The 11,635-nt window shown below is 40.2% G+C and overlaps 1 protein-coding gene across 3 annotated transcripts in view; it reads left to right on the top strand.

Annotated features, from left to right (window-relative positions):
• Positions 1-40: 40 nt before the first annotated feature.
• SPATA6L (spermatogenesis associated 6 like) overlaps positions 41-11,635 on the top strand; it is a 59,433-nt gene continuing 47,838 nt past the window's right edge. For 2 of the 3 annotated variants that reach the window (XM_061201239.1, XM_061201241.1), the window contains exons 1-3: positions 41-59; positions 1,395-1,449; positions 10,038-10,082. In XM_061201239.1, the coding sequence (XP_061057222.1) occupies positions 10,044-10,082 (39 nt within the window). In that variant the 5' untranslated portion in view covers positions 41-59; positions 1,395-1,449; positions 10,038-10,043. The remainder of the gene's footprint in view (positions 60-1,394; positions 1,450-10,037; positions 10,083-11,635) is intronic. The other variant, XM_061201240.1, reaches the window with a different exon arrangement.

Here is an 11,635-nt window from a genome sequence, read left to right as displayed (position 1 = left end):
GAAAAAGACGTACTCCACTTGGTACGTCACTTCCGGATTAGAAGGCGTGGCCGCGGGAGGTGCGTCCCGGGGCCTGGGAGGAGGGGGTGGGTCTGGAATGGTTTCTTGTTTAAAACTTCTTTTTCTGAAGCCTTTCAATGTTGCCAGTTTACCCTCAACGGCGCTGAGGGTCATGTAGTATTAAATACTTGTTGTCTGGAGTTGCCTACGCAGTAAACGGTGGGTCCTAGGGGCTGGGAGGTGTTCGGACCAAGTGTTGTCCTCCACTTTGCGTATTGTTTAAAAACTGCAACTCATTCCTGTACTCGTTACTGATATGTAAACCAGTTTCTGAAGCGGGGATGAGGGTGGGGGCAGTTGAAGTGGAGAGAAATTTTAAAAACAGAGCCAACTTTCCTCTCGTTCTGAGTTACAAGCAACGAGGATTCTGTGAAACTTGGCTGGGAAGAGGAATATGCCAAAGATAAAGTACTGGAAGGAGCAGGACTTTAAAAAATACAGTACCGTATATACAATGGAATATTACTCAGCCATAAAAAGGAAAGAAATTGGGTCATTTGTTGAGACGTGGATGGATCTAGAGACTGTCATACAGAGTGAAGTAAGAAAGAGAAAAACAAATATCGTATATTAACGCATATATGTGGAACCTAGAACAATGGTACAGATGAACCGGTTTGCAGGGCAGAAATTGAGACACAGATGTAGAGAAGAAACGTATGGACACCAAGGGGGGAAAGTGGTGGGGGGGTGGTGGTGGTGGTGGTGTGATGAATTGGGCGATTGGGATTGACATGTATACACTGATGTGTATAAAATGGATGACTAGTAAGAACCTGCTGTGTAAAATAAATAAAATTCAAAAATTGTAAAAAAATAAATAAAAAAAATACAGTACCACTAATAGTGGATGTGTAGGAAGGGCTTCCTTGTATTTCTACGTATCTCGTTTAATCGTAAAGATTTGTGCTCTCATTATCCCCTTTTTTGAGAAGAAGAGATAGACCCCAGCATGCCTAAGGTACACATTTTAAGGGGAAGAGGTAGGATCAGCCCAGGGCGTATGACTTCAAAACATGCACGTTTAACAATCAGGCATTGCTGCCCTACTCATAATTAGAGACCCAAATAAAAATAACGAGACGCCATTTTTTCAGTCTTTTGAAGTTTGTCGATACCGAGTGTAGGCAAGGTGTGAGGAAATGCTGTTAGAATGTCATTTGTGTAACCTTTCGGGAGGGGTAACCTGACAGTATCAGAGGTTTAAGTGCTTTGATTCGGCAATTTAACTACCAGGAAATTATGCAACAGTTATTTTTGCACCAATAACTAGTGATTTATCCACAAAGGTGTTTATTGCAGCTTTTTTCTTTTTTCTTTTTTTTTGTGGCAAGGAACAAAAAGCAGAAAGTATATATAACTGTGCTGATATAGAAATATCTCCAAAATGTGAGTAAAAAAAGGCAACTTACTTTCTTATATGTATATTTATATAGCTATACGTATCTATCGAGAGACAGTAATCCAATTTGCCTAAAAACAATTCTGTGTGTGTGTGTGTATACATGTGATACAAAATTCCTGGAAAGTAAACAAGAATTATTAATGATTACTCCTGGCGGGTAAGGCTGGGGAGGAAAGTTTCTGAGCATCTTTACTTTCTTTTTTTTAAAAATTTTTTCGCCGTACCCCGCAGCATGTGGGATCTTAGTTCCCAGACCAGGGATCGAACACACGCCCCTTGCATTGGAAGTGGGGAGTCATAACCACCGGACTGCCAAGGAAGTCACTGAGCATCTTTGCTTTCTACTCTTAGTTTTACTGTATTATGCTGTTCCAGTATGTTCCAGTGACTGTATATTATACCTTAGTAACTAATTACAAATAAAAGTTGAGGAGCACTGTGCCTGAACCTTTTGAGTTTAAGAGTGAAAGCCATAGGAGAAAACATGACAGCAGCTAAAGCAGGAAGGGAGAGGAGACAAAAACAGCTTTATTCACTTGTGGCTTTTTACTACTTGAAGAACATTTCTCAGAAACTTCCAGTGACTTCCCCTTATATATTATTGGCCAGAACTGGCTTAAATAAATTGATTCATTCCCTGGACCTAAATGCATTGCCACCCGCACAAAACCGGGATTCCATTGGCAAGGAAGAAGAGCTTATGGCTCTTAGGGAGGCAATCACATTGTCTTCCATAACTGTTTAAGTTCCTGTGCCATCTAGTGCCAGCCTAACTCCTGAGTGTCATTTCTTAACTTCCTCTACCCCCTGCCCAGTTTTCTCTTAGTATGCTCATTGGCCTCCTTTCAGTTCCTCAAACATATCAATTTCTTTCCTGACTCATGGCCCTTTACATTTGTTGCCCCTTTTGCCTGGGTATCTTTTCTCTTTGTTCTTTAAAAGTCTTGTTAGTGGTCATGCTTTTCTTTTTAGATCTTAGATCAACTGTCATACCCTTAAAGAGGCTGACCTGTCCACTGGGTCTAAATTAGGTTCTTCTTCCCTCTAACCTGTAACTTTCTATCTCACCCCCCTGGATATTTCCTCCCTAGCATTTATCATACTGTTATGATCTATGTTCACGTATTTATTTTATTTCTTACTCCACTAGAATGTAAGGTCCACGAGGGCATAGATTGTTTCTTGTTCACTCTTGTGCCTCCATGGTCCAGAACGGTACCTAGCACATAGTAGGTACTCAATAATATGTGTTGAATCGATGAATAGGGAACAAATGAATGGAAACAAGGATAAAAGGAAAGGTGTAGGATTACACACAGACAGGAGAGGGTAAAACGGGAATGGGAAGAGTTATATTTTGGTAGGAGAAGAAAGGGTGGATATAATGACATCAGAAGTAGCCTCATCTTAGCCATGGCTGACTTTGGGGCCTGAATCCTGTGCCCAAGTACAGTGGACACTTTTTACAAGTCTTGAAACTAAATCATACTCTTTTCTGCTTTCTTATATCGGATAATATAATTCCTTGGAAATTGCTTTGAGTCGTAGTTATCCTACTACTCCCATGGACATAGAACTAGCCAGCTGAAATGCAAAGGAGCAAATCAATTTTTCCTGAAGAGAAATTACTTTAAAATGGAAGGATATGCCCTATGTACATAGCCCAGAATGCCCAAGGGCAGTCCTTGTGGAAGGTTTTGTGTGGTATCATTAAGTAAGTATTGAGCCTACAAATGCCAGTCAGTCAAAGCAGAAGCCAAAGAGTAACATGAGTTTGACTCATGAACTCTAATAAAGTTTGTGAAATAGATTTCATGTGTGGGTCCAGATCCCAAATGACTTCAAGATTGTTAAAAGCTGTTCAATTGCAAGTTAATTCCTTCCCTGGAAGCATTCCTGATACTTGGGGAAAATTCTCAAGAAGTATGTATGCTTAAAGAAATACGCAAATTGCCAGCTCCTGTTTTGGATATTCATGCAGAGACCACAGTTCTTCTAATACACTGCTGCTTTTTTGAATTACTTGTAAAGTATTACACACCACAATAATTTTCTTATGTTATCTGAATTTGAGTTGAATAGATCCACCATATTTTTTCTTTAAATGTACGTAAGACTTTTTTTTTTGGCTGCGTTGGATCTTTGTTGCTGTGCGCGGGCTTTCTCTAGTTGCAGCGAGCAGGGTCTACTCTTCGTTGCAGTGCATGGGCTTCTCACTGCGGTGGCTTCTCTTGTTGTGGAGCACGGCACACTGGCTTCAGTAGTTGTGGCTTGCGGGCTCTAGAGCGCAGGCTCAGTAGTTGTGGCGCACGGGCTTAGTTGCCCCGTGGCATGTGGGATCTTCCAGGACCAGGGATCGAACCCATGTCCCCTGCATTGGCAGGTGGATTCTTAACCACTGCGCCACCAGGGAAGTCCCGAATGTATGTAAGACTTCTGTCAAAGGAATTCATAGTGATGCCACCAAGAATCCTCTTGATGGGCTATCTTAAGACAGAATGAGGTTTACATAAGGATATGATTACTTTTCTTATTTAAGTATGTGTTAAAGATTTAAAAATTTTTATTATAAATATTTTTAAGTACACAAAAGTATATTATTATAGTAAACTCCATATGTCCATCACCCAGATCAACAATTATCAAGATTTTGCTACATTTCCTTTATCTATTTCTTTTATTAATTTGCTGGAGTATTTGGAAACAAAATCTTAAGCATTAGATCATTTCTGCTACATACTTCAATATGCATCTCTAAACAATGTTGGTATTTGTCTTCCATAAACACAGGGACATTATCATACCTATCAAAATTAATTTTGATTAATTAATTAATTGCTTGCTATTATCTAATACCCAAACCATAATCAAATTTCCCCGAGAGTGTTAAATATTCTGTTTAAGTTGGTTTGTCTGAATCAGGGTTCGAACAAAGTCCACATATTATATTTGGTTGTCAGGGCTTGTATCTTTTAATCTAGAACATTTCTCCTCCCCCTCTTCCTTTTTTTTCTTTTTTTTTTAATTTGCAGGGTTTGACTTGTTGCAGGCTAACTGAGTTAGTTGTCCTATAGAATGTTTCACATTCTAGATATGTCTGTTTGCTGTCTTATGGTGTCATTAACATGTTTCTCCATCCTCTATGAAGTGAGGTTAGCTCTAGAACAACACTATTCAATAGATGTTTCTGTGATGATGGAAATATTCTACTTGCACTATCCAGTACAGTAGCCACTAGCCATTGTGGCTATTGAGCACTTTACAGGTGACTAGTGTGAGTGAGGAACTGAATTTTAAATTTTGTTTAGATTTAGTTAATTTAAATTTAAATAGCCATATGTGGCTACCTTACTAGATTGTGCAGCTCTAGTGGCTCAGATTCAACTTCAACTTTCTTGGCAAAAGTGCTTCATAGGTGCTTCCTATGAATCACATAGGAAGAAGACATGTGATGTCACCTTTAGTGATGTTAAGATTGATCAGTGGGTTCATATGGTGACACCCTCATCCCTCTAATATGAAGTTCCGCCAAAGGGTATGATTTTAACATTAAGATTTAAAAAAAATATAAACTTCATCTTTATGCAGTTTTTGAGAACCAAGGAAAGAGCCCAAAATAGCTCATTGAGCTCTTTTATACATTTATAGTAAAAGTCAGAAAGGTAAACTTTTCTCCTCCATATATCAGACTCTAAGGAAACTATACTGTTAAAGAACATTTCAGAGAAAGACTTTGAAGAAGGCCAAACATAAAACACAATTAGTTCCTGAGTCTTGAGGCTGGGTCTACACTTAAAAAAAAAAAATCAGTAATCTGCAATTGCTTTAGGGCTGAAATAATCCAGATTGTTTCAGGTACTTGAGGTTCCCCCGCCCCCAGGCATTTCTCCCAAATCCTAATGAACAACTCGCTTTGGAAACTCAGTTTGCTGGTGTTATTCACATTTGCTAATGAATAATTCACTGGCACAAAAGATTGTAGGGCCTAACAAATGAGTCTGAGTCCAGACATAAAATAATGGCCTAGAACAGGACTTTGAAGATCTTTCTCACTTATTATTGAATCCAGCTGCCGTTGGAGAGACAACTGGCTCTAATAAGTGGGCATGAATGTGATGGAGAGAAGAGCCCCTCTTTCCTTATCTGCCTCATTGTCAGATAACGTGGGTGGCCCTTCTTTTTGCTATAGCAGGGAACTGATGGCACGACAGTGGTTCCAAAACCTGATTTTACTAACTCTACCCCTTCCAGACTCCAATGAAAACTACAGGCTCTCTTCCCAGAAGAATGCACATATGCACATGCGTGAAAGGTTTCCTATCATTTCAGGGCCTTTAGGATCCCTGACACATCCAGGGGTCACAGGATAAGACACCCTGCACTGGAAGCAAAAGTAGCAGACACACTTGCGTGGATATTCTCACAGTATGCAGTATACCGGCTGGAGCCCCAATGCTGAAGAAGCCAGTTCCTGGTCCTCCCTATCCTCCCAGATATATCCTTTCTATTATTTTATATTTTCTATTTGTTTTAATTTGTTTTCCTTTTTAGACCAAATAATGCAAATATTTTTGCAAAATATTTAAAAAGTATCTAAGGCTATTCAATGAAAAGTAAGTTTTCTCTCTGTGTCTCTACTCTAGGTCCTTTCCCCAGAGGCATCCACCATTAGCAGTTTCTAGTTTTTTCTTTCAGAAATATTCTAAGCATGTATGTCCATATCATATTCTCTGTCTCTTGCAAATGGCAGCACAGTTTACACATTTTTGTCCCATGCTTTTTTTTTCTTAGCTCTATATTTTAGAGAGTTTTTACTGCTGGGACTTAGAGCTCTGCTTTATTCTTTTCCCATGCTGCATACTATTCCATCTTGAGGCTTAACCATAATTGATTTAATCTGATCATACTTAATGAACATTTAGATGGTTTCCAGTATTTTTTTAAACTACAAATATTGCTGCAGCATATGTTTTTGTGTACTTGTGAAAGTATACCCATATATACCTATTCCTAGCAGTGGAATTCCTGAGTCAAATGAAAAATTTTGATAGAGATTAACAAATTGCTCTCCAGAGAGGTTATATGTGGTAGACAGAATAATGGCCCCCAAAGATACCATGCCCTAAGACCTGGAACCTGGGAACGTGTTACCTTTCATGGCAAAGAGAAATTAACTTGAAGATGGAATTAAGGTTTCTAATCAGCTGACCTTAAAATAGGTAAATTATCCTGAATTATCTGGTGGACTCTATATGGTTACAAAGGTCCTTAAAAGAACCAGAGAGATGGTAGCATGAAAAGGAGTTGGTTCAATGTTGCTGGCTTTGAAGATGAAGGAAGGGAGCTATGAGTCAAGGAATGAAGGCAGCCCCCTAGAAGCTGGAAAAGCAAGGAGATGGAAAAGACAAGGAATGCAGCCCTCACATTTTGCTTTTAAAGATGTCTGTTGGATTTCTGATTCACAAAATCAAAAATTATACATTTGTCTTGTTTTAAGCCATTAAGTTTGTGGTAATTTGTTATAGTAGCCATAGAAAATTAATACACTTGATGTATTTACACTCCTACCAACAATGTATGAATGTATTTTCCCACATCCCTGCCATTAGTGATTCCTTTTTTTTAATATATTGTCCTCCCCTCATATGAATACTCCTTCCAATGTTATTTGAAAAGAAATGTTTACAATTTAGTGTCCTATATTTTTTTAGATAAAAGGAAAATCTCAGCTATAATTATCTGTAATATTTTGTTCTTTGCTCATTATAATTAACTCTTTGGAAAATCCCCATCTGGGACATGTACCATTTTCTTGGCAGTGGCCAGGATGTGAGCAGGATGCATTACTGGTGTGTCATTTCTGCAATGCTGTTGTCACTGCTGATCAGCCGGCACTGCAGAAATACTCTGGGAATAAGAGTTGTTTAATGAGATTTGTTTTCTGCCACCTACACAGGTACCTACACAGGTAATAAAGCCAGTCTCTGTAAGTGGTGACAGTCCAATGGCTTTGCTTGGCCTCCAGTGGAGGTGGCAGCCTCAATCTTTGCAAGATGGGCCAGAGGCATTGTATATGTAGCAACTTCTGCATCTCCCTGGCAGCTGAGTGCCTCAGGTGACTGGGGTGGGGGAAATTAACAGAGTGTAAATATTTCCTATCAACTCAGTTAATACCCCCATGCCAGACTAGCAGAAGTAGCTCTGCCTGGTCCTTTCTCATTTTGCATATTTAGTTTGCACTGTGGTGGTGGGACCTCCCCTTACCCATGTACATACATTAAACCCTATAGCCTGGCTTGACCATCTCTGAAATTAACATCTATTCAGGATAATTATTGAGCATCTACTCTGCTAGGTATTTAGGATACAAACTCTTAGCCATGCAGAGCTTACAGTTTATAGAGACAAATAGTAATCAACAATCACAGGAGCAAATGTAAAACTGCTATTGTCACAGTTGCCAAAAAGAGGATATATATGTATATATGTGTGTGTGTGTGTAAATAAATAGTAGTGAGATTCTACCTTGTCTGGGAAAGTATAAGAGAGGCTTGGGTGGGATATGTAAATCTGTATACATTTGCTAATCCATACCTACATTGGATGACACCCTAGGTAAAGGATATAGAGGGAGGAAAAGAAAGAACTAGAAACACTGCTTAGCCAGGGAGAGGAGGATGAATAGAGACGGAGGAAGAATGGCCAGAGAGTTGAAGGGAAACCAGAAAAGGGCTGTGCCCTAGGAGCCAAGCAAGGAGATTCCATTTATATCAAGGAGAGTTCAGTTAAGCAAGGGGAGTCCAGTTAAGGCTGGGAAGAGCATAGAATGGGACACTGTGTCTCGGAATCAATAGGTTGTCTATGTTGCAATGGCAGAGACATGGTAGGGCACACCTGGATTAAAGTGTGGCTCCTTCCCTTTAAATGTGTGGCATTGGACAAAAGACTGTCTGGCTTCAGATTCTGCACCTGTAAATAAGAATAATAATATCTCCCTGAAAGAGTTACTGTGGGGATGAAGTTAATTAGCATATGCAATATCCCTACCATTTTGTAGGTTCTCAATAAAGATTGATTCCTCCCTTGCATTATGTCTGGCCACTTACTTATTTATGTTTTGGTTGTCACTATCCTTGATGTCTTAGCATTGGTGTTGATGACGTACTTGTAAGGGTCAAGGCAGGTCCTGTCCCTATATATAAATGCATTAGTAAGGGTGCCAGCAAGTTGTGTGAGCTGACAAATCAGTGCTCTGGATACTGTAGGGAGCCAAGCACCCACTGGTGTGCCTCTTGCTGTGCTGACAGACAGATCATCGAGGATTGGATAAGGACATAATACATCTTCCTTCATCACACTGAGTTTTTCCCTTTCAGGGAAAGGCACTCCAATTACCAAAATTAATACCGAATTCTTGTCTCAGGACATCTTTCTGCACTCACATTTCTGCAACTGCATAAATCTCCAATGCAAAATATTAGTAATAAATGACTAATTCCAATAAAATTTGTTTTGTTTAGAGACAGCATTGGCCCTCCCAGATTTTTCTGATTGGCTAGAAGCAGCCACTCCCTCCTCTATTCCTTCATTTTTGTCTATTAAATACAGTGAATGGGAAAAAATGCAATTTCTTCTACTGTTTAAGAACTCTTGCCCTGCCTGCCACCTCTGACGGTTTTTACAGTGTAACCCTGGCTTTGGCAACTATGGTAACTACCCATTGGGAGATAATGTAATTCAGTGCTTCCCTTAAGTTAACTAAACCCCGGTAAAGAGACTGAAAAATATTTCTATTGGGGCTAAAACAGGATACGTAACTTTTAAACCTCTTTAGGAATTGTCCTTGTATTTTTAATTAGCACACGTTTCATTTCTTATTGACAGTGGGCATGTTTTCCGAACCAAACATGAGGACGTAACATTTCATAAGCATGATTTTTATAAGCATGAGAGTACCTTTAGGGACATACTACTATTTTAATTGTAATTGTTACAGAATTTCCAGGGCTTGGGGGTCGTATAGATACTAAAAATGGGTAGGGCTTAAATCGTAACGGAGCTATGATCACGTTCGACTTTTAGAATTGACACTGTAAACATTTTAACATAGTGATTGGGGCCCTAAAGAGAGTGGATGGAAAGCGCGGTGGAAAGGAAGCTAGGGCTCTTAGCATCTCGTGATCCGGCCACCAGGGCATATACACTAGGACATTCTCTCCCGCTAGCGCACAGTCTGGAAGCCAGTGTCGTTCCAAGTGGAGCACAGGAGGCTCACACTCCCGCGGCGCCGGGGGCCTCGCAAGCGTTCCAGGGTGGAAGGTTGCGTGTTTGAGTGTCCATAGCAACGCGACGCTTCAGCCTTCTCTGGAAGCCTTGGCTCCAGCTCGCGCTGTATGAGACCGTCCCGGTGGGAGGGACCTGGGCTGGTGGGAGAACTGATGGGGGTACAGGGGGGTGGGGAGCTGGGGAAACTACTGGGAACATTTGCTCCAAGGATTGAGTTAAACTAAGAAAAATTGGTCCAAGGCTCAGCGCAAAAGGATCTTTTCATTCAGTCCTTTCGCCCACGTAGGGAACTATGCCTTTGGAGGTGGTGGTGGAACTGCAGATCCGGGCGGTAAGAGAGATCGACGAACCTCTCCTCTTTGGCCCAAATCAGACTCTTTCCCCAGGGTTCTTAAATGGTTCTGGGTCGTTTTCACCACCCCCTCGCCCCACACACATCATTAATCCTACCTCTGTCCCTAAGATTCTCTACATTGGTCTTTTCTTACTTTCTAACCTTTAGTTCAACTCAACCTCTTCCCACCCCTCCCGCCCCCCCCACCCCGTCCCGCCCCCAAGCCTAGCTGTTTCTTGGCTTTATCCGGAATTTTTCTGTTCTTTTAAAATAACCTTTCATTAAGTCCAAGAAGGATTTTATTTTCTTTTCCGGGATACAGATTTGTGAAGATTAGAAAGCCCCTTCTTCAAATAACCAGGGAAGATTTTAATTTCAAAAAGCCAGATCACTTCCCTGATAATTTGCCACCTCTATAAACCAATCAAGTATTTTCTAAGCTACTTCCCCTACAGATGGCTCTGGCTTGCTAATTCCAAAAGGAATCAATCAACAGCTGTTTAATAATTATTTACTGAATCCTGCTTAAGTGAGGTGCTGTGGCAGAGTGACTCCATTGTTCCTGTTTGCGGTCAGTCATTCCTTATTTCAGCTTCCATTTTCCAACCCTTCCATGTGTAGTTGGTGACAGACTGTCACGCAGCTTTGCCTGAAAGCTATAAGGAGCTTCTCTACCGGCCAGGATTATAAGCAGAACACCAACAGGTTACGGCCGTGGAAAATCTGGTTAGCCTCCATACAAGTGACAAATGCTGTGATTTCATCCTACATGCAGCTCTGAAACAAAGATGGAAATTTCCTGGATTTGACCGATTTTGCTGACAGCAAATAGGACCAGACTGTATCAATTGTGCTATATCAACTGTGACCTCTCACAATTGTGCAGTAAGATGAAGGAATTCTTGAGACGTTGAGTGATAAATCTGTCTTCCTACTCATTAAGGCAAAAATTAAACAAATTTTCATCTCACTTCATTCAACATTACTGGTTAATTTTATTTTGATTTTTAAAAGGCATTCTTCAGAGTACAATTAATTAAAAGTGGAATCAGTTTTTTTTACTCTACAGTACTTAGGATGCTTCAAAAAAATCAGGTGAATTGATCTGTGCTTTAAAAGCCAGCAAACTCAGGCCCCAGCAACCAAGATAGGGAATTCCAGAAAAATAACCAGAAATGAGGTGAGCCTAATTTTGATCTCCCAGTATTCAGACTTGTAGATGCTGCAAGAGGAAAAACTGCTTCCAAATATCTGGCCTGAATATTGCTGCAATTAAAATAAAGGATCTCTCTAAGGCTAAACAATAAAGGAAACCACTTAGAGTGTCAGTTTGGCTGATTCAGGAAGTGAAGATGTAGTCTGTGTTCAGGATGTTGTGGAAATGCAAATAATTTTGCTTCATTTTGAAAAGAAGCTATTCCTTTTTCAGTGTTCCTCTCACACACAGAAGGTTCACACTTCCACCCAATCAGAGCCTAGCTGTCACAGCCATTCTCCGGATTCCTATGTACATCTCTATATGACAGATCAAATGCCATAATCCTTTCTAT

This window comes from Eubalaena glacialis, chromosome 9 (genome assembly GCF_028564815.1).
Source record: "Eubalaena glacialis isolate mEubGla1 chromosome 9, mEubGla1.1.hap2.+ XY, whole genome shotgun sequence".
NCBI lineage: Eukaryota > Metazoa > Chordata > Mammalia > Artiodactyla > Balaenidae > Eubalaena > Eubalaena glacialis.
This window is presented reverse-complemented; position numbering and strand designations above follow the sequence as displayed.